This window comes from Urocitellus parryii, chromosome 6 (genome assembly GCF_045843805.1).
Source record: "Urocitellus parryii isolate mUroPar1 chromosome 6, mUroPar1.hap1, whole genome shotgun sequence".
In the NCBI taxonomy this organism is placed as follows: Eukaryota; Metazoa; Chordata; class Mammalia; order Rodentia; family Sciuridae; genus Urocitellus; species Urocitellus parryii.
Genome location: NC_135536.1, coordinates 159949292 through 159975483, shown reverse-complemented (window position 1 = coordinate 159975483; position 26192 = coordinate 159949292). Strand labels below are relative to the sequence as shown.

General features: G+C 36.9%; 1 protein-coding gene across 1 annotated transcript in view; it reads left to right on the top strand.

Annotated features, from left to right (window-relative positions):
• Macrod2 (mono-ADP ribosylhydrolase 2) overlaps positions 1 to 26192 on the top strand; it is a 1937146-nt gene that overhangs the window by 1341895 nt on the left and 569059 nt on the right. The window contains exon 7 of the mRNA XM_077800161.1: positions 22489 to 22519. Within this exon, the coding sequence (XP_077656287.1) occupies positions 22489 to 22519 (31 nt within the window). The remainder of the gene's footprint in view (positions 1 to 22488; positions 22520 to 26192) is intronic.

Here is a 26192-nt window from a genome sequence, read left to right as displayed (position 1 = left end):
TTCTGGCTGTGCCGAGTAGAAGTCCTTAGAGTATTTGACAGCATTTATCTGATTATAGCTCCCAGTCTTAGTAATATTCATTCACTAACCAAGGTTTGTATTAGACTGAATAAAATAAAAATACATGTTTCTATAACACTCCACTGCTTTTAAATAATATCTTCTTTTATTCACCATTCCTTGCAAGCAGCATCTTCTCCTCTTACTTTTTTTTTTTTTTGGAGGGGGGTACTAGGGATTAAACCCAGGGGCACTTACCCACTGAACCACATCCCCCGCCATTTTTTTTACATTTTATTTAGAGAAAGGGTCTCACTGAGTTACTTAGCACCTTGCTAAGTTTCTGAGACTGGTTTTGAATGCGTGATCCTCCTGCCTCAGCCTCCTGAGTCATTGGGATTACAGGCATGCACCATGGAGCCCAGCCCTCCCCTAGCTTTTGACCTTAAACCAAACAATAAAGAGGCATATCACATGATGATGCCAGAAGAAGTGAATCCGAGCCAAGTTCTCACTAGTGAAAGTGCTTCCTTCCATTCAGCCACTGAAATCAATGAAGTCACTTTAAAGATGACCCTCTGGCCCATACCCTGCAGAGATGGCATGTTTCTGGCACCAAATGTGCTACTGTATAAATACACAAAACATCACAGAAAAGAGAGAGCTCTGTGGGGTCCAGACTTGTAAATATTTGTTAAAGAGTCATGTATCTATTTATCTTTGAGAATGTCTGATAAAGGAAAACTGGATAGAATCTCTTAAAAGGAGAAGCACATTGATTTTTTTTGTGGAAATGGGATCATTTCATCTACTCTGCTTCAGGGAAATCTCTTTGGTTTCACAGTTACTAATTGCCACCACATCATCAAATAGGGGAATTTCTATTCTTTTCTGTTAATTCAAGAAGAATGATATTAACACATGGAATCTCTTTTCTTCTGTACCTTTCCTTGACTACAACTGATAATTAAAACTATGATAAAATCAATTTTATTATTATTATTATTTGTATTAATTTAAAGCTTTCATGGAAGCCAGTTCTGGTTAGATATATATCAATTATGTGCACATGGACAATCTGTAAGGCTTTGTATAATAAAATAACCTCTATCCAGCACCAAATGATGCATGGCACACATCCTAAAGCTCTCCCTTATCATTTTTATGGTTAAATTACAATGATTGAGTATGAAGCTTGCCTAAGATTTCTCTTCTCTTACTCGCTTGCCTTTATTTTCTTGTATATTAAGTTGCAGAGAAGGTTTTATTTTGCAATTCATTTTTCCTCTTGAATAGTGATTATATGAAGTTCCAGGATAATGCTGCAGTTTATAATTCTTCCAAATAGGAGGAGGAGAACATGGCAATGGAATACAGAAATAGCAATAAAGAGCAGGGGCTATTTTTTCATGTTTTGGAAGAATACAGATAGTGTAGAATGTTTGCTTAATATGGGTACTAGTTTGTCACATATCCTTGTTCAAGGCTGCGTTTCCCCCAAATCTGACACAAAGACTAGCTGAGTACATGTAGTTGATTCTGAAGAGGATGACAGGATGCAATGGCAGGAAAATGGAGAGGCGATCTTGATCATGAAAATGGGAGGAAGCCAATGTAGGTTCATATCAATCTAGTTACTAGAGAAGGGCTTAATCCCACTGGGACACTCTAGTACACTACATGGTGAATGCCTTGGAGTTGTCTCAGTTAGTATTCCCTTTGTCACTCATCCAGAGCCAGAGAATCACAGGGGCTTCCTGTGAGAAAGAACAGGAGCATTTGGGAATAGTTAGCTTCAAGAGATCATGGATAGACTATGAATAGCATCCCTGATACAACAAATTAGAGTGATAACCAATATCAGTTGAATTAAGCTAACCCACCCAGGTGCATATTCCAAACCAGGAATATTAATCTGGCTACCAACTTCATTTAATACTTCTCTGTCTTGCTCTGGATCATTTCTTCTTGTTTCTGTTCCTTCATTTCTACCTTAAAATTTTTTTCCTCATAATTTCTCTGTAAGATTTTTTTGAGAATAGATAAACATGATTTGGAATAATAATACACTTTTAACCAAGAGAAAATCCTTACCAAATTGATGTGAACAAATGTAATAGAAAAAGTATCAGATAAACATGTGTATAGTAAAACAGTCTTTACCCAGGAATCCTTACCTACCTGTCCCCCTACATCAAGACTGTTTTATAGCTTTAGCTTTCTTGACAAGGAAATAGACTGTATGGCAACAATGATTTTTAGTTGACATTATATTTTGTAATTAGACTGAAGAATAAACCATGTCTCCACTTGATAATGGGAAACTTCCTTGGGTATATTCGGGGACTCTAAGTTGTCTAATGCCCGCTCCTGAGTTAGTCACTCCATCAACCTATTCTTCCTTTGTTACTAACGTCTCTGCCCACAACTTGAACACCATCTATAATCAAGTCAATTTGGCAATCTTATCCTCTAGTAGGAATGAAAATAGAAGTGAAAAAACTCTTCCTGAATGCCTCATAGACAGGTCAAATACTATTTAAGCAGTTCTCAGACTGAATTCTAACACACAACAGCAATAGCTGCTGACCGGCTACACTCAATAGTAGTCATCCAATCCTGTTTGGTAAACTTAGTGGTACCCCTCTATTTTCAGGCACTCTTGCTCATAAATGCCACAGAAGGTAAATTCATTTTGAGAAGCCAGACTTCTATGTAAATCAGGCTATGCAGTTGTCAATTCCATATGTGATTGTGGGACTGGCAGAGCTCTGGACCTGGGCTTCTCCCTAGGTCTGAGGTGGCTGAGCTTGCCAAGTTTCTAAATTCTCATATATATCTCATATGAGGCAATGGTGCACATACAATCTTTGTAGGTATCCATATATTTTGAATATCACTCATTTTACCACTTATTTCTAATATCTCATTTACCTATTAACTAAACCTCTGTGGCTCAATAATGACAATTTTCATAGCCAACTTTAAAGGTGGATACCTGATTAGAGTGATTTGTGTCAATTGATTGCTCCCAGGTTGCAAATACACACACACACACACACACACACACACACACACACACACACACACAGAGGGGGGGGGAGCAGAGAGAGATTTATAAAAACTAAATTACAACCCAGGCAATATTCTAAGATAGAAATTGATGAGTTGCTTTTTCTGGCAAAAATTTCATTGATTTGAAATTTCTGATTGTTGTAAGTCTAAAGTTTTGGCAGAGAATTCCAGTGTTCTTCACATCTAGCATTCTGCTTTTACTTTGTGAAACAGGTTACTCTAGGAATTTGTCTGAACTCATTTTGTATATTATGTAAAAAAATCAGATTTAAAAAATTCAGTTTCTCATCCCTTTGCCCTTTCTGTTAAATTTCCAAAGGCTGTATCCTTCTATGAAGATGTAATTAAATTTTCTAATCAGTCCTTGAAAGCTGTACTTTGTCCTATAGATAAATTATGATTGATTGGATTTGAATTAATCTTTAGAAATCCTTACATATAACATTTAGCCTACTAAGGTTGGAATTAAAATTGTCCCCAAATTACTTAACTAGGACGTCACACTATATCTAAAAGTTGTGCTAATCTTATGCTTTGGCTACAATTTAGTTTTTAGACTTTATATGGAGTTCAGAAAAGTATATGACTTAGTATTTTATTATGAGCTTATTCTTCATTTTCTAACAAATCACCTTACCCCCAGCCCCACTCCTACCACTACTAAGAGAAGCTGAACCCTCTTCTGCAGGAGAATCCTTATTTGTGGGTACAGAAGGTTGAATCCTGGGTGCTGTGTTGAATCATGGAAGTAGACATTGGAAGTGGCTACTGCCAGCTATTGCTTAGTGTATCCTTGTGCCTCTTGGTGCACCTGTGGCTGCATAAAAGTTCTCACCATTTCCTAGAACATTCTTCCTTTCCTTTTCCATCATTTTGAATCCTTGCTATCCTCTGAGTAATGAAGAAAGCCTGAAAAGTTTAAATGCTAAATCAGTGGTAATTAGTTTCTCCTTATTTTCTCTAAAGCTACAATGTTGTTAAATAAGGAATTGTAAATAATATTAATTGTTGCTAGCAGTTAGAGCCTCATAACACCCTATAATTTGTATGTGTTAATGAAACACAGGAGGACCTGCAGAGCAGAGGATAAACAAGTTAGAGGGGATTTAATTTTGTTTCTGAATTTAAAAAAAAGTGGAAATAATGCCACAGGCCTCACTTAACCTGTGAAATGTGTATCTCACCTGACAGAGTCTCCTGAGCAAAGAATGTCAATGAAAATAAACAAACACAACACCAGGACCAGGAAATTAATCAAGTGTTGTACAGATGGAAAGCTGTTCATCTCTTCCTAGAGGATGAGCACATTTCATTTGCAGTGTGGAAATCAATACTTGAGTAAATTATCATCAAAATGATCATGTCCGAGAGTAAACATTGCTATGGGGACATTATAAATTAAAGAATTCTTTCTTTCCCCCTCCATCTATCCATTCATCTCATAAAGTATTCATTGGGAATCTACTAGGTGCTAGATATGTCTTAAATGAGATGAGGCGACGTACAGAAACTTCTTGAGAATTCATTTTCTTTTTTTCCACAGGTTGCAGGTTTCTTAAGGGCATGGGTAATATTATATGTACATAATACAACCATTTTGTAAATTTTTCAGCAGTCATAGCACCTGGCTATATGGTTTATGCCTCCCCATAAACCACTGGACAAAACAAAGCAAAACAAAAAGCAAAGCAGGGGGTGGGGATTGAGAAAGAAAGAATATCTAGTTCATTTAATAAGAGATATTTAGTGGACTTTATGTGTTGCCTTTTGACGATGCCATTTTTTGTCATTTAGTTACAGGTAATAACCAAAACACAGGGTTGAACAGAAGAGAATATTAGCACATTTTAGGGTGAAGAAACCCTTGTCTGCAAGATTTCTATTTTTATTGATTTATCTTGACACTGGATTGATTTTCTAAAGTTGGGCCAGATTCTGTTTTCTCCTCAGGAAATGTCAGTGCTCTGGGATCTTAGCACAAAAGATGGCATCATTCAAATTATTGAGACTCTTATAGGCAAAATTTCAGTCCCCTTAAAAATAGATAATAGTACAAATGGGATCTCCCATGATCTGTCCATTCTTCTGGAAAACTTAGGAATTATTATGTCTAATGACTTTGCTGGTGATTCTTGCCTGTGTAATTAAGATCTAAATATAATTCCATGTTCCTTCTACACCTAAATTTCTTATCTGGACAAATGACCCATTTATGAAAGCTCATAAAATATCATGGGCGAGTCATTACATCCTTAAAATCTCTCTAACAAAATGTACCCAAAGATGGTCATATCTGTATTGCTAATAACTTCCAAAAAATTCTTACCATAAAACAACTAGAAAATAGTGTTTATTATCTTTCAAGAGAAGAAAAATAGAATAATAGAACCTATAATTTTAAATAAGTATCTTGTCATTTTTATTTAGCAAAAATGTTTGCATATTTCTTCTGCCATTTCAGCTCCAGGATATGAATAGCAGAGTCACCATCACATCAACATAATCTTGCAAACTTATGTATTCAATGCAGAATGCAAAATGTCATGGCATTTTTTATGAAACTCTTTTTGGCAAATTTGCTACACATCAAAGGTGAATGAAAATCAGTTCTGGAGTCACCAGATGAAAGGAAATATACCACATCTAAAAGAAAGAGAAACTCTTATTTTTTTTCTTCCCTCTTATCAACTTTTCTGAAGTTACTAATTAAGAGCTCCAGTCCTATGATGATGGTCTAACATGACCCATTAAGGATGACTTACCAAATTGAAATGAGGAAAGAGTGACAGTAGAGGTAGAAGAGGAAGCAAGAGTTTCACTCTAGCACAGCACAAGGAAGCCAAGTTCCATGTGATGGAGGAGGGTTATGAAATATTGGCTGAGACTTTGAAGAATCATTAATGAGCTTCTTTAAAAACTGTAAATTAACTGATGATTCTAATAATGAATAAAATTTCTTGGAAGCCTATCAGATCACTCACTGAATCATGGTCTTTAGAGTAGAAGTGGTTCTCGGAAATAATTTCACAGGGCCTTCCTCTTAACCAAAGAGGATCTACTTGCAATTCTGATAAGAATTTTGTCAGATTTTTGTCTTAGCCCAAAAGAACAAAACACCTGAGTGGCCACTTGATTTCCTCACATGATGGCATGTTGATACTACTCCATGTGTACACACATGTGGTTTCTACATGTCAAGTAGCAGAAGTCAGACAACCTCTTTAATATGGTATTGCAGGCAACATTTTTGTTGCAGCTGGATCAAATCTAACTTGAAGTTATACATTACACCAGATTTTTAAAGAGTTGTAAATGATTATAAATTTCTTTCATTTGTGATGCCACTTAGAGTCGTTTTTGACATAAGAAGCTTTACTGATATAAGGATCAACATGAGTAAAGGGATCAAAAGTGTAAAAATGCTTAGTTTGATGAGTAGTGCTTTAAACTCTTGCCACACAGCATGAAATCTCACGACCAGCAGCATTGCTATGTATCGTCTGGGAGCTTGTTAATAATAATCTCAGACCCTAGTCCATACCCACTGAGTCAAAATCTGCATTTTAACAATATTCTTTCTGTGCCTTTTCTGCTCATTAATGTTCAAGAATTATTTCAGTCCAAATTTTTGAAATAAATTGGCTGTAGATGTAAAACATAGAATTGACATGGACAGATTGAAACAGATAAAAATGTCACACCGGGAAACAACTGTGATATTGGCATTTCATGTGAACAGAAGAGCAAGTGTATTTATCAGGATGAGAGGAGGTGGGTGTTTAAGTGGGGCAGTGGTATGACAAAGTGATGCTGAGGAGGAAGAGCATAGACTTCATCGTCTGGCTTCTTCCTGGTCTGTCACTAACTCTGGTGTACCTTTCAAAGATCTGCTCCTTCAGGTAACCATATGCTAAGTAGGAACAATAATTCTTATCCTTCCTTCCCCTAAGTTGAAGTTAATGTAACGTTATCTTGAAAGGTAGAACTTGAATTGGTGTTATTATTTAGTTACTTATTACTATTAATATCCATAAGTCAGTAACATAAACATTATCTGGGATCCTGTTGTAAGTGTACAATCTGAGCCTGCCCCAGATCTACTTAATCAGAATTTGCTTTTTAGCAAGATGGCCAGGTGACTGAATACTGACTGGAGTTTCAGAAGCATTGGACTATGCCATTTTCTTAACCAGTGCACTCTCTATCCCTGGAAAAGTTCAGATGAAGCTTAGGTGAGCCCCAGCAAAGATGGTGGAGAGCAGAGCCATGCATATACATGGAGTGGTTAGAACAAATGAATATCAGGGGCAGTTGCAAGTCTGAGATATCTGTACTTCTAGCAGGACAACTGTATCCATGTTTAAAGTAATATGAGTATGGCCAAAGGGCTTATTATATCTTTTGCAGCTGGATATGAGGCAGACATTTAATGAAGAAATGTTGGTTCAGAAAGCAATACATTTTGTAGGTTGGGGGGGGGTGCACCTTGAACAGCTCTTTGCAGCTTTTGGAAAATCCCTAATATAGAAGTTTGTCTAATCAGTGACTTCTTACTTATGGTTAAAACCCTTCCTCAATTATCATAGCAATATCTGTTGCTCATGAAATTATCATTTTCTGTGTTGAGGGATGTATTCACTTTCAGAGAATTCCCAAAAGATTCTGACACAGAACTAAAAAAAAAAAAAAAAAAAAAAAAACAGTGGGCAGAAATCTTACTATACTCTTCCTTTAAAAGGAATTTAATTCTTAGTTGCATTAAGTTTTATCTGACATTATCCATTATGGATAATTTTAATGTTGTTTGGCCTTAATCAAGATGCAATTGTGAGACTGTGTTTAAAACTGAAACCCTCCACTTTGTGAAATTAAGCTTTTCAATGTAGTAAAATTTAGCAGAACTAGTGGTAGCTAAAAGTATTCATCTATAAGTCATCAATTTCTCCATCCCTCCATCCTTCCACCCTTTATTCATCCACTTATATAATATGTGACCTCATTATCTCTCCAACAATAATGACCATCTGGTGCATAGACTAAATTAACTCCCTAGGAATGGAAAGAAACTTAGGCTTAACTTCATCTTAATGAATTACAGGCATGTCACATTCTTCAAAACTTGTTGTACTCATTTTGATGATTTGCTCATCTCCCACTGAGGCAGCCAACACTGATCCTCAGTGTATGTAGCAAAAGGTCAGCTATTTGATCTCCTCTTTGTGGTTCAAGGATGATATTGGTTGGATTAATGCAGTGATCACTGGGAAATGTGTACAAATAACTCACCTCTTGGGACCTAAGTTGTCAGATATCTCTTTGTAGACTGGCTGTTCCTCATCTTGTTCCTTTTGCTCATTTCCATAATAGACTCCAGTTGATAAAACTCTTCATGGTGATTGATGGATCACAAAGCATAGCCAGTCTCAGGCCACAAGTAGTAATTCTTGAACTTGGAAAATATGACTCCAATAAATTTCCTTTTCCTTTCTTGCTTTCCTTTATTTGGTTGTTTCTACAGGGTGCATCCTCTAGACATCTCTTTCTTAGTCATTATCCCCTAATTAATTCCCTTGTTAAATATAAAGTGTGCATTAGGCTTGACTAATGTCTTCCTTTGTGTCTATGGAAGGAAGAATTTATTACCTTTACATATTGACTTAAGCTGTATAATCACAACTCATTTGTTTAAAGCCCTCATTCTTTACAAACCATACTGCAGTTTAGGCCGCAAGCAACTGTCAAGAGGGTCTCACCTGCCTCTCATAAATGTGATATGGAGTCAGGTGTTTGTACATATAATTGGTTTAAGAAATGGCTGTATTCACATGGAAACCCATCTTTTCCTTATGTGATGTTTTCAAGTTCACACCATAAAATTATAGAGGGGTTGACATGGAATTGCCCAATTTGTGGAGAGAACATGTTGACATTTTAAGGGACAGAACAGAGGTGTCAAAAATGTGCTGGCATGAAATCTGCATAGTGTTGGTAAGCTAGCAATCTGCTCCCTCTCCAATTATGTGGTTCTGTGACAGATTAGTAAACACAGAGAAGAACTTTAGCTCATCCCAGAGGAAAGAATCGATGCTGAATATGAAGGGGATACAGCCGGGGCTACACTTATTTCCTGCAGTAAATTAAAAAAAAAAAAAGAAAGAAAGAAAGAGAAGAAAAAGCCTTGAAAGGAATACAGTTTCAGAACATTGAAACACAAGGTGTGACTAAGGAGGCCAGTACCAGCAATGCAATTTTTTTTAAAAATGCAAATCCTTGGGCCCTACCCCAGACCTACTGAATCAGAAACTCAGGTGGTTAGACCCTTTACAGGATTTGTAGGTAGCTAAAGTTTGACAAACATTAATAGAACATAGTTTTTCTTCTCTTATTTGGGAGAAAGTCACACAAATCCTTAGTCTGAGGGAAGATTAATACTGTCAAGACCTGGTAGTTGGATCCTGGAAGGGTTTTCATATTGTGGTGATGCTGAAAAAAAAATTTCTCACTTAGAAACAGTCCTTTCTTAAGGACTGAGGATGCTCAAAATGAATGTTTCTCCTCTTTCCTCCTTTGACCTCACTGATTATTCTACAGCAGAGAGTATTTAGAATTTTGAGTCAGATCATGAACTGTGTTTGATCTTTTCCTCTTAGTCACTCTGTGGCTCTGGGGAGCTTATTCACCCCTTTAGGAGACAAGAATAATATTAATAACGTCCCCTGTCTATATTACTTGGTTATTATGAAATACAGTAAAGCCCATGTGTATTTAGTCCATTTTGTGTTGCTAGATGAAATATCCAAAGCTGGGAACTTGTTTAAATAAAAGAGGTTTATTTAGTTCATAGTTCTGAGGATTCAAGAGGATGGTGCTGGCATTTGTCCAGTTCTGGTGATGGGCTTCTGGCCACATCACCACTTGACAGATGGCATCATGGTGGGAACACAAGCCAGAGGGAGAGATCACATGATAAGATAGGGCTTGAGAGATTCAGGAACATGTTCCATTCTTTCTGTAACACTGGTCGTCATGATAACTAGCATGGGTCCTGAGAGAATTACATTAATCCCTTCCAAGAACAGTGCCCCTAATAACCTAATAATCTTGCACTAGGCCCTGCCTCTAACACGTTCCATCACCTGTCCACATCAACACACTGAGGATCAAGTTTTCAGCGTGTGAACTTTTGGGGGACATACTCAAACCATAGTGCCATGTTTCCTGGAAGTTACGAAATTTTTTTAGGTTGTATCTATCTTCCTCTGAAAGTCAGACTCCCAAATTTCTAATCAAGAGGGAAATGGAAATTCAACTTATTATTAAGGAAATCAGGGATTGACTTAAAACCATGAAGACTTACCAACCCCTACTTGGATCTATTGTACAAACCTTTCCATGGAGTCGATTCTGTGTGGAGCCTCTCAGGATACATGTAAGATTTCCTGCAGACACTGCCTTCTTCTTATGTGGCCAATCCCTGAATTTCTTCCAGTTGTGTACCCTTCACAGCCCCTCCTTAACTTCAAGCCAAATCTCAGAGGGATTTTTTTCCCCTTTCTTGTGACTTTCCAAGGATTTACCTACTTTTCCTTCTTACTCTTACCAAGACTGATGGAATATGACTAATTGCAATGTTTCCTCTAACATTATCCCCAAATAACCCCAGGCTTATTTCACAGGAAAAAAAAATCACTGCCAGCCACCCTCAGATACATAACGATAATGATAAACGTTTTCTATAGGCTCTCCAGAGGCAGACCACTCTGACATGAAGAGTTAGAGGAAAACTCCTTAGTAGGAAGTGGTCCCAGTGGGTGAAAAGACAGGTGAGATGTGAGGAATTAAGCTTGGAGGGGGAAAGTGGATGTCAGGAAAAACCCCAGATAACTGTCCAAACCTTGGGAATATTCTCTGACCAATAATAGTCATACTTGAGCATTGTCCCCACCTGGGCAAGAATGTAGGAGTAGTCATGCCCCCCTCCCCCCGTCCCTGCCTCACTCATCAGTCACTGGTGGAGGGCTGTCCCTGGGGGATTTGACTCACAGATTCCTTGCTCTCTGTGTGTACTGGAAGAGTGGGTTCCAGCATTCTGGGTGGCTGTGACAGTCACTGGGGAGGTACAAATGGGAGTTTGGAGATGGTAATGAATGAGACACCAAGATCCCAATATTCTCTAGAGCTCCTGCATAAAGCCCTGTGGTCTTTCAGACACACGCTCTTACTTCATTTCTATGTGCACAGGGCTCTTCTTTTTATTTAGACTCCTTTAATCTGGAAAGCCCTCCCTGAAGACACAGTTAGGATTGGCAATGGCTACAAGCTGTGGGCCTCTCAGTCTCAAATGGGTAACTTAATTCTCAGAGGACCTGAAAGGACTGGCTCTCATCCCAATTTATCTTGGGCTCTGCACAAGCAGGCACCAAAGGGCATCCTTGGGCAGTCCTTACCTCTTAGAGCCAGGGATACAAAATATGCCTGATACATGCACTTAATTATGAGAAAAATGGAGAGTGAGACTTACAAAATTGGAAGTGATTAAGGTCATTAAAAAGTCACCATTTTAGGGACATTTTGTTTTAGAAAAAGCTTTCATATTACATAAACTTTTATACTGTTAGGATTTTGTTATTGTTGTTTTGTTTTGTTTTTAAACCTTTGTTTCTTCCCTGTGCTTCTATGTAAAGAGAGTTTACATTCTGGAGTATCTGGGAACAGAATGAACATTCTTTTCGGTTCAGCAAGTTTATGGAGACCTGTTCTCATTTTCACATATGTAGAGTTTTCAGTAAAACATTCCTACCAGCCGCATGAGCAAGCTCAGGCAAAAAAGCAAGTTCTTCCCTTTGCTGGTTCCAACATTTTGCATCCTAATAAATTCGTAGTGGAACTAATCCAGCTGTCTTCTTGCAAAATATAAAGTTTGAAAGAGGACTGCGACTATTCATGGCTATGTAATAGTTTGCTTTATACTATGTGGAGTTGTATAGTTATAAACATAAAAGCAGCTGGCAATAAATGACTTTATGACAGCTATTTCAAAGGTATAATGAAGAAAACAAGAAGAAACTAAGTTATGGCTTATAATTATGGTGCCTAGATGAGCTTCAACTGTGCACTCCAAACATTTTGCTGGCCGCTTCCATGATCTCATTCACAGTCTCCTATAAGTGACCTTGGCTTTCAGGTTACTTAACTATACTATGGGAGGTACACCATGGTGGTGTTTGCATTCTTATATGCAATTCTTTTAAGGAGACAGCTTCCTTTTTTATATTCTTACCTGTGTGATGGGGAAAAATGTAACTATTGACTTTTGGCCACTGTTGAAGAGATTTTAAACCAAAACACATTTTAGGGGAAGCAATTTTGCAGTTTTTCCATAATTTTTAAAGGTTATTTCCCAATAAACTAATAGATACATGGATTAATTTTATTTTTAAGAATGGATACTGCCAGAATATATTAAATGTACATTTTTCCCCTTTGTACATAGTTCAGTAGGCTGGCCTTGTACTTGTGATACTCCTACCTCAGTCTCTCAAGGTTTTGGAATTACAGGCATTCACCACCAAGCCCAGTGTTTGTAAATTTTTTCTTGGTAATTACATACAAGAGGAAGTGAGGGGAAAGGGAAAAACAGTACAAGGGGGAGGAATGAATTACAGGAGTGGGGGTAGAGAGAGAAGAGGGGAGGGGAGGGGAGGGGAGGGGGGATAGTAGAGGATAGGAAAGGCAGCAGAATACAACAGACATGAGTATATCAATATGTAAAACAATGAAGTGTAACTGATGTGATTCTGCAAGCTGTATACAGGGTAAAATGAGAGTTCATAACCCGCTTGAATCAAAATGTGAAATATGATATATCAAGAACTATGTAATGTTTTGAACAACCAACAATAAAAAAAAAAAAAACATTGACCCTGCATGAGCTGTGATGGCACATTCCAGTAATAACAGTGACTTGAGAGGCTGAGGCAGTTGAATTGCTAGTTCAAGGCCAGTCTCAACAACTTAGTGAGAAAAATAAAAGGCTGGGGATTCAGTTTAGTGGTAGTGTATCCCTCAGTTCGATTCCCCATAGTAGAAAAAAAAAATTTACAACCTCCATGTTCACCAGTGGGGTGACAATGAACTAATTATAGTATAACCATGCCATAGGATGATATGCAACTATTAGAAGGAAATGACAGATTAATATGCACTGACATGGAAAGATCTCCAAGACCTAGCACATAAAAAAGTTTTGAGTTCTAGAACCCAAAATACAATGAATGTTCCAGTTTGTATAGAAAAGTATTTATTACTATGTTTGTATGTTACACAACAGTCATTTATTGATGTAGCCATTCAACAAATGTTGAGTTCCAAGGACTATTCTAGGTGATGGAAATACAATAGTGAGCAAAACCAACGTCTTCATGGGTGTTTGTATCCCCATGGAGGGAACCAAATTTGGGGAGAGAGGAAACAAGCAAACAACTGGGTATCAGTGGGTGACAGGTGTTCAAAAGATGTATGAGCAGGCTAAGTGAATAGAGCATCATTGCCGCAGTCCGGCTGCAGCAAAATAACGGGGGGGGGGGGGGTGACGAGCAACTTGTGTACATTGATACAGCAGGAGTGGGAGCCGTTTATTGTAGGACAGGAGGGGTATATATACATTCCACACAGCTTATCTTAATTAACACAAACTAGATACAGCAGTCAACCAATAAGGAATCTTCACACTTAATGGCTCGCTGGCGTTACTTTACAAACCACTCCCTCTGGCATTTTGCCAGGCACCATCCTGACTTATTTACAGACCCTAACATTTGCCAGGTGCCATCTTTACTTGTTTACAGACCCTAACACATCATTTAACTAGAGATCAGGTTGGGCCTCTTTGAGGTGATGACAATTGATTAGAGATCTCAAAGAACCAAGGGAGAAATCCAGGAAAATAGCTGGGGAATGGAAGGTCCAAGGTAGAGGAGACAGCAAGACCAAAGACAGCATGATTGTGTTTTGTGCATTTGAAGAACAAAAGGCAGCATGTATGGCTGCAACAGGGTGATATCTGGAAAAGTGCCATCAAAGGAAGGTGGGAGGAAACCAGGAGCCACATCACCAGGGGTAGGGAGCTGTGGTTGTGTGGCTTTGAATCTTTTTTTTTTTAATTTGTTTTAATTAGTTACACATGACAGTACAATGACCTTGACATACCATACATTTGAATCAGATGGGATATAATTTCTCATTATTCTGAGTGTAAAGGTTGCAGAATCACATTGGTCATACAGTCACGTATATACACACAGCAATAATAATGTCTATTTAGTGAGGGGAAGTGAATAGAGAGGAGAGAGGAAGAAAAGAGTATAGGAGCATATTTAGACTTCTGAGTATAAATAAATGGAGTGGAAGGATGTTCAACATACCACAGACAGTGATTTCCTAGAGGACAATATTCTAGTTCTATAAAGATGGACCAAGGCATGGTTGCAGGAAAAAGTTCTTACTGCTGTCTGCCTACAGCTGTCTTGTCCAAACCTTGTATTCATGCATTATTTGTGTAATTAAGAAATATTAAAGGCAAAAAGATAACATCAATTACTCTTTACATAAGAAATAAACAAATTCCTTAGTTCTTTCTGTGACCTTGGACAAGTTGTCTTTCTTGGTTTTATACTTTTCCATGCTTATTAAAAAGGGGGCAATATGTTCTTTATCACGGACTTTTTTTCATGGGAATGAGTCAGATAATGTACAGGGAGCTCGTTAGCCCAACACTTGGCACATTGCACTAATATGAGAGATGTCAGATACTATTGTCACCATGCTGCTGCCTCCCAGCACATGATATAAAATTGCTCAAGTTTATCTTGAAATTTAGAGAAGGATAAGAGGCTGTTTCATATCCTTGCAGAACTGAATAGCTAATTAAACCAGTCAGTTCAACTCTGCTCCTTTTATAGATGGGAAAACTGAGGCACTTTGGGGCTGTGCTTTTGGCTCTCAGATCCTTTGCTAGTGAGGGACACTGGTTCTTTGTGGCCTACATTCTCTATTTGCTGTATCAGCAGTTCACTAACTGTGATCATTTCTTTTTTACCCTCTGACTTACTCATATTAAAATTGATCCCCTTAAGTATATTTTTTATTTCCCAAGAAAATTTCACAAATGAAAAAGTAGTATTTCTTGCTGTGGTACATGCTTATCACTTATAGTTTCTACCATTGCCATTGCTACAATAATGCTGTGTAACAAAGCACTCCCTGGCCCAACAACTGGCAATGGTAAGCATTTCTTTCTTGATCATGTGGCTGTGGATGGTTGGGGACAGAGAAGATGTGAGGCTGGGTTCAGTTAGTGCACACAACTTGTATCTCAGCCTTTCTGGGCCACCATGAGGCATGAACTTCACCTGGCACATCCTCCTCATGGTTTTCCTGTAGGCCAGAGTGAAAAAATTCTAACTTATAATTTGTGCTCACAATTATCCTATTGGCAAAGTTGCATGCCCAAGTCCATCATTGGTAGAAGGATGAAAAGTGCACCCCCTTTGTCTTGGTTAGCCCAGGCTGCTGTAACTAAACCATAGACAGGATAACTTAAACAACATTTACTTCTCACAATCCTAGAAACTAGAAATTCCTAGATCAAGGTAGCAACAGGTTTTTATTGTCTGGTTAGGACATTTTTCCTGGTTTGCAGTTAGCCATATTCTTTCTCTCCCTCACATGGCAAAGAAAGAGATCATCTTCTTCATGTCTCTTCTTATAAGGGCACAAATCCCATTTATGAGGGCTGCAACCTCCTGACTTAATCACATCCCCAAATTTCCACCTCCTGACTCCATCACAATGGGGGTTAGGTTTCAACAAATGAATTGGTGGGGAGATACACATACTCAGTTCATAGTACTATCTCAGTGGAGTCTCTTAGTTCCTGATGCTATAACAAATGATTATAGATTGTGTGGTTTAAACATTTATTTCTCACAGCTCTTAAAGCTGGCAAGTCTTAAATCAACATGCTTCCATGGTCGGGTTATGATTAGAGCCTGTTTCAAGTTGCAGACAGCCGAATTCTTCTTGTACCTTCTCATGGTGTAAAAGAAGAGCTAGCAAGCCCTCTGATCTCTTCTTATAAATATATTAATCCCTTTTATGAGGGCTCCATTTTCCTGATCTAATTACCTCTCAAAGGCTAATCTCCAATACTATCACAGTGGGACTGGGCTTCAATGCATAGATTTGGGGTGTGTGAAGGGGTCTCAAACCTTTAGTCCATTTCAAAGTAATTATGAAATTACTTGGTAAAGGGGGTGTATAGGAGAAATGAAGATTTGGGAATAATGATAGAGTATATCAAAATAATATGTATATATTACATTTGCAAGGGCAATGTTAATCTGTTTGCCACCTCAAAATATCTTGCATAGAGTAAGGCATGCCACACTTGCAGAAATTGTGAAGTACTCTATAACCTAGATAAGGGAAACATGGCACAACCCACTATGCTGATAACCAATGTCTAAAGACAAAGAATGATACTCTGAATTTTGTTGTTTCTAAGGTACAATTTTTTTCTTATACTCTAACTCCTTTGAAATTGGAATGCCTGTTGTGCCTGGGGTATTATTCAGTAAAACATAGTTGTGATAAATATTTATTTCCTGTGTACATGTGCCTTTAGCTGTCATTCCTGGTGGATTAACCGGAGAACTATAACCCCTTGACTTTCGGCCAACCAACCAGTTAGGGGCTGTTTGAGAAAGAGGTGTGCGTCTTGACAGCACTACCATGAGCAAAGAAGCAGCTACGCACAAATCTTAGGGGGATGGTAGAGGCTTGGAAGAAAAGTCCGGAGCCAAAGTTGAACATACACTAAGGACTGGCTCAATACCATTCTTGACAGTAAAAGGATAAAACTATGGAAAACTATGACTCTGAGTTCAAAGGGGACTCAAAAGTACTAGGCTCTGAATATGAGGCAGTTTTGGAAAATAATCCATCTCGTTTTTAATCACGTTCCAGAGAGAGGGATGTGCTTTTAATAACTATCTGAATATATAAAAAATAGTCATTTCAAGGACTATGTAATAAAAGTCCTAAATTATAAGAAAATGTCTATTATGTTTTAACTTATGGAGCATTTTATTTCTTAGTAGTACACAAAAGAACACAAAATAATGGTGTTTCTTACAATTGACAGCTTCCACAATTCAGTGATATGTGATATATAATTAAAAACACTTAAACGGAAGGTGTATCAGGTAGTGTTATTTGCTTGCAAATAATGTTAGATCTAACTAAAACTGACAAAGTGATAAAGGATATGCACTGGCTCAGCAATTGAAAGATTCCTGAGGTTGGGAGCACTTTATAGTTGATTTATACCAATCAATCAATGATATCAGAACTCTGCATCATTTCATCCTTGTGGCTAAGTGGTGCTGTATGCTACTTACTTAGGTCAATCAACACTTTCCCTTGGAGCTAAGGGGTGGAGTGTCGGTGCTATCCAGCTTGCAAGTCTGCTGTGTGAGAGTGGATGATATGACCATGGATAAAGATCAGAGGAAAAAAAAATCCTTGGGATTCTCATCAAAAATCATAAAAGCAAGTGGTAGTTATGCTGTTAGCTTTGGGTTTGTTGCCTTGGTTTTAAGACACTTTGAGAGTCAAGACAGAGGGCTTTCCTTTTTTGCCCTCAACTTATTGAGACAGAAAGGAGAGAAATGGAGACACTCAACAGGATGGAAGAAAGAATCCATAGGCTTAAGGATTTCAGTATTTTTATAAGTGCTTTGAACCAATATGCTGGACTAAGGAAGTATTTTCCAGATAGTGGCCCAAGCTATAATTTCACAAAGGAAAAATCCTCTCTGCACACCAAGTCAAATGATTATTCTTTGTTTCCTAAGAAAGCAAACAGTTTTGGAGAGAATTTTGCTAAAAGTCAAATTCTATAATGCAAATTTCTAGTGGTTATATGATGAGACCTGTTAGCCCAGAGACTTCTTGCTTTTAGAGTTAGTTAGTACTATATAAAATAAGGGCATCTGTGCATCTCATTTCTGGTGGCCCCATCAGAAATTTATTATGACAGAGCACACAGACTATGTACTGCAAAATCCCTTAGTTGATGGTTTGCAATTGCGCGCTCTCTCTCTCTTTTGCTCTTCCCCCACCCTTTCTTTCCTCATTCTCCCCTGTGTCTCCCTCTCTCAGAAGTAATAAAAAGTGATTCATGGAGGAGATTTAGTTTAGATGAATTATGTGCAAACTTATTTTATGTAAGATGAATTTTTCCATGATATTGTATTTTCATCTCTGCTTTATCATTGCCTTTTTGTTTGAGTTAACACAATAATATTACCAAAGTCATCCTCCATTACATTACCATTTGCCTTCACATTTAAGGCAACGATGTCATCTTCAGATGAAGCCATTTGTCCTCGTTAAAACAGACAAGGCAGTTGGTATAGCCAGACTCAATTATTAAGTTGCATGATTGATTCCAAGATAGAATTGGGAGCTGAAGCAAATGGAAGTTGCTATTAACTCCTCAGTATGTTCTCTCTTCTGCTATATCTGATGGAGGAAGAGTGCATATAAATGGACCCAAGAGGGAAGCAGAGGTAGATAACTCAGATCAATTCCCCAGGAAACAGACTCTGAGACAGAGTTTAGGGTGCTGGATGTCTACTAAGGAATCAACTCCTGGGAAAGAGAGAGGAAAGAGGCAGGAGGGGGAAGAGGGAGGAATGTGTCAGGAGTGGGCTGAGCAAGATGAGCTGTGATAGAGGTCCAGTGCCAAGCCCCTGCTCCCCCATGGGGAGCTCTGCTACTACAAGGGCCCCTCATTATTGCATTGATTGAACTAAGATGACCAGGCCTTTTTATCCTTCATTGATCAGTTAGTCATGGTGGGACATCCTAGAAGGACATGATCCTGAGTGAGGTGGATCAGCAGCCAAAGAAATCCTTGAAAAGGACCACAGTTGAAGGTGAAAGTACCCCCAGGTTTTAGTCCCTCGATTCTAGAGAATTGGCTCTCTAGGGGGTGGTTTTCTCTCTTAGGGGATATTTTACAATGTAAATATTTTTTGAAGTTATTTTTGTAGTTGTATATGGACAGAATGCCTTTATCTATCTACCTATTTATTTTTATGTGGTGATAAGGATCGAACCCAGGGCCTCACACGTGTTTGGCAAATGTTCTGCCACTGAGCTAAAGCTCTGGCCCCTGTAAATATTATGATTGTCACAACTAGAAAAATGCTACTTCTAGCTAATGGGTAGTGTCCATAAATGTTGCTAAAAATACACAGGACTGCCTCCAAGATCAAATAATTACCTGATCCATCAATAGTGCCAAGGTAGGAAAGCCCTGCTCTTAGACAAGTCCCTCTTTGAGACAATGTGGGCAATATCACTGTGTCCACTCCAGGAATCATTATTAGTTCAAGATATTACTGCTTGTGGACACCACGCTCTGTTCCTTATTCTTTTTAAGACTCCCACAAACCCTTGGAGGTGGGTCTCATGACATATCTTTACTAATGAGGAAACTCATTTGTAGTTTGGTAGGAAACTCAGAGCAATTAAGGAAACTGCCCCACCTCATGAACTGGAAGGACACTGATGTGAGATTTAAAGTGGGTCTGCTTATTGAAAACATTGTATTATCTTCTGCTTTCCCATTGAAGGTGTTCAAAGCATATCACCCCCAAATACACCCCTCCACCATCTTGACTATTCTGAGTTGAAGGTTCTGGTAAAAGAACATTTTTAATTTCCCTCTTAGAAGCAACAGATGAAATTCTGATATGAGATATGTTGTCCCTATACCAGAAGGAGAATAAAGACCAGGAGCTGAGGCTGAAGGAAATATCTACAATTTATGTTAAACTAACCTTGTTTTCCTAGTGACTTCTCCACCCACTTGCCTACTCTACCCATGCCCCTTTTCTTTGTCACATTTTCACAACTCAATAGTCCTTGTTCAAGTCGGCATGCAAGTGTTTAATAGCATCGTGGGGGTCCCCATTTCCTATGAAAACTTCAATGCCACATAAAACTTGTATTAAATAAATTTGTATGACTTTCTCCTGATGATCTGTGTTATGTCAATTCAATTCTCAGCACCAGCTGTAAAATTTTAAGTCAGTAGAGGAAAATTGTTGTCTCCCCCGTTCCTAGGTGGCTTGATGTAGCAGTTCTCAAACCCTTCTTTTTCTCTAATCCCAAAGGAGGATGCTCACATGTTCAATTTGCTCCCATAGAATTCCTGGAGTTTGAGCTGTGAGCTTACCTCTCTCTATTGAACTTCAAAGGTGCAGTGGGACATGAGTGACACAGTACAAATTATAGAGATAATCCTGAATTTTCTCTAGTTTGTATTTCAGTAGATCATTCCTCAACTCTGAACTTTTATTATGAGTAACAAGTTGCTTCCAGTAAGCTTGCAGTTGATACTGAGATTATGACCTCTTGGTAAACTGGGTGAATGTGTAAAGAGACAACTGTGTTTTCATAATTTGCGTCATACTCTAGCTTCTGTGTCATTTGGGTTAAACTAAGTTAGTCAAGAACCTTCTGATTCATAGTCATACCTCTAGAACCCTGGTGAAGGGTAGCTGGGGGGATGGCCCAAGGGTAGAGTTCTTGCTACCTCCAGCTCCACAAAATAAGTAAGTATATAAATAAAAATAACCCTGGAACCAAAACAGCTCAATACAATAAAAAAGTAGCATCAACTATGTCCCTGAAATTGTCCTATATTTTTATTGTAAACTTTAGTATTTACTAGTAAAAGTTTCTGCAGGAGCAGAAAACAAAATCTATCATTTTATGAACATGTAGTTGAGCTTAATAGAGTCACTTATTACCCTCTTTAAAACAAAATCACACAAATTTTGGTGATTTCAGTAAGACACCATCTAAAAGAAATAGACATTTGGTCTATAAAATGTTATAGAAAATAAAATCCAGTACACATTAACCCAAAGATAGGAAGAAAAACAACTTAGATATTTTGTTATTAATTGTCATTGACCTTAACAATAATGTTAGTTGTTAGGGTAAACAGCAGCTACAGTTTTTACAGTCTAGCAGAGAATTTTTTAAAAATTCTATCATTAATGCCATGACACATTTCTATATTGAGGGTTTTATACAATTGAAAAACATGAAGATGAGAAGGCTTAAAACAACTTGATTGAATTTACACAGAAGTGCATAGGGAAAAGACATTGCCACACCCAGATCACTTTCTACAGTTATAAAGCCCAATTTAAAGTAAAATGTACATTTGCATTTGTTCATCCATGTTTTTAAATAATTTTTAAAAAAATATTGCTCAGCAAAATATGATATTAAAAGTAATTGTCAGTGTTTAAAGATCAGCTCTCATAGTAAAAAAACTGCATATGTACTATATAAGTTTTTTAAAAATTTTCCTGATATACAATTTACATATAAGAATAAGAGGAAAGGAGGGGTAAGACAAGAGAATACAAATGGAAGAAATGATTTACAGTAGAAGGGGTAGAGAGAGAAAAGGGGAGGGGAGGGGAGGGGAGGGGGGATAGTAGACAATAGGACAGACAGCAGAATACATCAGACACTAGAAAGGCAATATGTCAATCAATGGAAGGGTAACTGATGTGATACAGCAATTTGTATACGGGGTAAAAGCGGGAGTTCATAATCCACTTGAATCAAACCGTGTAATATGATGTATTAAGAACTATGTAATGTTATGAACGACCAATAAAAAAAAAAAACACAGAATAGTTCTTATTATACATTTTAAATAGACAATAGATTTTCACCAAATGCTTTTGGCAAAGTTTACCAAAATTGTATATCTGTAGCCTGGTTTCACTTGGTCCATGATATGGGACATGAATATTGACTAATGATTTCAGGTTTCCAGCCACGAAGGCAACATCATATAATACACAGCTGAGCAGAGATTCTCAGGAGCAACCATTATGTGGTATTTCCACTGTACAAATATGATAGACATAAATAATCTCCAGAGCATAAGTAATATTTAAATGTGACAAACTAATTAGAAAGAATGAACTCTGATTATTGGTTATCTTTTTTTAATATAATCTATTTCATTGGATATTAATGTGATGTAATTTCTTAATACTAATTGTTTAACAAATGGCTCACAAGTTTCCTGATAATTTAACAGTTGGATTTTAAGAATTGGTGGAATTGCAGATAAAGAAAATATTTCAGTTAATCGAACATCCCCATTTCTAATATCTCTTACTCCAGCTTATTATTCTGAGGATGCAAGTAGAGAGTATCCTATTATCAAGCAAGACAATTGTCAAGATAGATGATGTCTGGCAGAGCCTTCCCTTAAAATTTATTGTTATTTTTGTGGTTTGTTCACAGGCATTTCCCTGCATCTCCACAGGCATTTATGGTAAGTGCAGCTTTTGATGATATTTGTATTTCTCTTTTTATTGTTAAATTGGTGGGGGGGGGCAATTTAACTGCAAACATAAGAGGTTCTCTGATGAACATATTTTATTTTGAATTAAAGAGACTGAAAATGCAGGTCAAAACCCATTAAGGAATCTCAGAAGCTATTCAGTTTCTTCTCTTTTCTTGAGTTTGTAAATCATTTAATACACTGTATCTTGAAGCCTTTGTTAAGCAAAAAAATTGTTCTACTGAGATTGACTTCTACGTTGTTTTCTGTAATAAAGTCAAGTTTTATCTCAGAAAAAGCATGATGTGCATCAAACCTAGCTCTATAATTATTTTGTTGCAAATTGCAAAGTAATAGAAATATTAAAATGCATACAGATGCATATATATGCATCTTCAGATTTTTCCAAAATCTAAAGTGACTTGATAAAAGCAAAGAACTTTAATAAGCTGTAAAAATTTTTCCTTGAATTGATTGATTGTTTTATGTAGTGTGTGTTTCACTTGTAGATGAAACAAAAATGTCTAATTACTTGTTTTCTCTAGTCTAAAACTCTTTAAATATTTTTTTGCATATAGTGATACTGTTTTATGCTTTTTGTCCCAGACCATTAACAAGTCTGTTTTACAATATTCAGGTAAAAATGGGGTATATTTGTCATTTTATGGTCTTCTTATTCAAGAAAAATATATTAAACATTTTATGTGGCAGACCCTAGCAGGAAAATAAAATTTGCAAAAAATCTGTAAAAGATAGTTTAAATTCATTACCTAGATTGATGGAAAATGTCGGAAATTTATTTTTTCCTAATCTATTATTTTTTTAAGGTCTTAGAACATGGAAAATGTAGGATTCAATCAAATCACATGGTGAAGGATTTGGTCACACACTTAAAGATTTCAGGTGTACCTTCTTCCTCTCCAGATTCTATGCTAGGTATTAGGATTTTACTTTGTAGAAATAGGATATACAATGGGCTAGAGGGGGCTAAACTGGACCATCTGCACAATTATCCCCATCATGCTCATTCTTCCTACCTCCCAAACATGTAGTTATGAATCTTAAATATTTTCTTAAAGGAAGCATTACGTGCAAAGTTTTGCCTGGTAGAGTCCAACCCTTTATTTCATCGTATCCAGAGTCAAACCAGACCATATTGCAGAAATGGTTTTCATTTTGAGAATGTTCTTTCATCCCAGTCTCAATTTTCCTTGACAAAGACCCAACTGCCTAAAACAATACTTTGCACACTTTTTTCTTTGCTTATTACCTTGTTAGATTTTTGATGTCTGTTTTATGTCTGAGAATCTTATGGTAATGTGCGAAGAACTTCAAAAGAAGAATTTATCTAACATGATATACTATGAAAAAAGGGAGTGGCTAGAAAGGGGAAAAATAAATGAAGATGAGGAGGGACCATAAAATCAGAGACTCCTGAATGGATTGTAAGACATGTATCAAATCTCAAGTGGATCAAAGTCAACTTTGATCTCTGTAGGGCAGGGATTTCTCTCTAGAGGGAGTCATGTGGCTCAAAATAGAATAACTGGTTTAGTATCCCATTGTGGTGAATGAAAGGAGAAAAGTGAAGACTATTGGTTAGGATATCAATAGAATGGGTCTCAAGAGCTAGTTTGAAGGACTATCACCAAGCAGCAACCTTAGTCATTTTCACAATGGGTTTTTTTTTGAAGATTTTTTTATATTCTGATTTGTTATATATAACAACGGAATGCATTACAATTCATGTTACATATATAAAACACATTTTGTCATATCTCTGGTTGTATACAAAGTATATTCAAACTATTTGTGTCTTTGGATAATCATGTCCATCACATTCCACCATCATTTCTAACCCCATGCCCCCTCCATTTCCCTCCCACCCCTTTGCCCTATCTAGAGTTTGTCTATTCCTCCCATGCTCCCCCTCACTACTCCACTATGAAACAGCTTGATGCTGGTTGTTTTAATGAATCATAATTATATCCATTATTTATCGGGTTGTTAGTATGTGCCCAATACTATTAAAACACTTAATGAACTAGATTTATTTTCAGAGTCATGTTTGTTGATATATAATTTATATATGGTAAAAGTTACCCCACTTAGTTTTATAGTTATATAAGTTTTGATAACACAAATATAAAAAAATGACAACATACATATATGGATATATAGTACTACCATTAATATGTATTAATTCATTTAATCCAATGGATTACCAACAAAATTTGCAAAGAAAATAATTTGTTAGTAAGATATTTCATGTTCATTTTATTTGTCCTAGTAACTCTTTGGAATCTAATGTCTATTTAACACATAGTACATCTTAATTCAGACTAGACACATTTCAAATACTCAGTGGCCTCGTGTGACCAATGGCTGCCATATTAGCTCCTTTCTCCATCTTTCACCTTTTAGTGAGACATATGCTGTATGCTGCATGATAAATCCCCTTGTTATGTTGAGTTCCATCAGAAAGGGACACCAAAGCGATGAACTTAGAATATACAAGAGTAGAATGAGGTGTTTTATTCCTCCCTAGAAGACTCCCTATAAGACTGTGAGATGGTTTTTACATGCTTTTGATGGGAATAACTTCAGTCAGGTCACCTTCTCCTACAAGTTTTTCATAATGGCTCTCTCTTATTTCACTTCCTACCTCTCCAAGTTTACAGAATGAAAGGTGCTTCATAAAATATGTTAGTTACCCTCAACTTTGCCCTTACCTTTATAAATACCTTACTAAACAATTTTTTACTCTCATTAGTCTTTTTCATCCTTGAATCTTGAATAATGGATTTTAAATTATAAGAGAGTAAAATATACCTCATCTCATATCACAGGCAATATATATACACATACCAGATAAATTATATATTAAAATATAACATATAAAATGCTAAAACTTTTAAAGAACATATTTGTATAACTTTGTGAAGAGAAACAGAAAACAAAAAATATGAAACAAACCAAAACCTGAAAAATTAGATGATATTATAGTTAAAATTTTTATGTGTGAAAATTTATCAAAAAGAGTTGAAAGAGACATGAATTGTATTACCAGGTCATTTTTGTTTATTTTTAATATTTAGCTTGACTTGGTTTCTACTTTGGTTGGCTTTTCCTTTATTGTAGTTCTTCTCTTTGCAGATTTTTGTTGTTATTTTTATTTCCTTCTTGTGGAATATTTTGCCAAGAATGTTCTATAGAGCAGGCATTCTTGCTGTAAATTCTTTCAGCTTTTATTTATCATGAAAGGTTTTTATTTCATCGTCAAATTTGAAGCTTAATTGTGCTAGATATAAGATTCTTAGTTGGCATCCATAATCTTTTAGAACTTGCTACATGTTGTTTTAGGATCTCCTAGCTTTGGGAGTCTGGGTTGAAAAATCTGCTGAGATCCAAATTGATCTTCTCTTATAGGTAATCTGATTTTTCTCTCTTGTGCCCTTTAAAATTCTATCCTTTCTCTGCATGCTAGGCATTTTCATTATAATGTGTCTTGATATAGGTCTGTTATAATTTTGTACATTTGGTGTCCTATAGGCCTCTTGTATCTGATTTTCCAGTTTATTCTTCATGCTTAGAAAAATTTCTGCTATTATTTCATTGAAGAGATTGCACATTCCTTTGGTTTGAATCTCTGAACCTTCTTCTA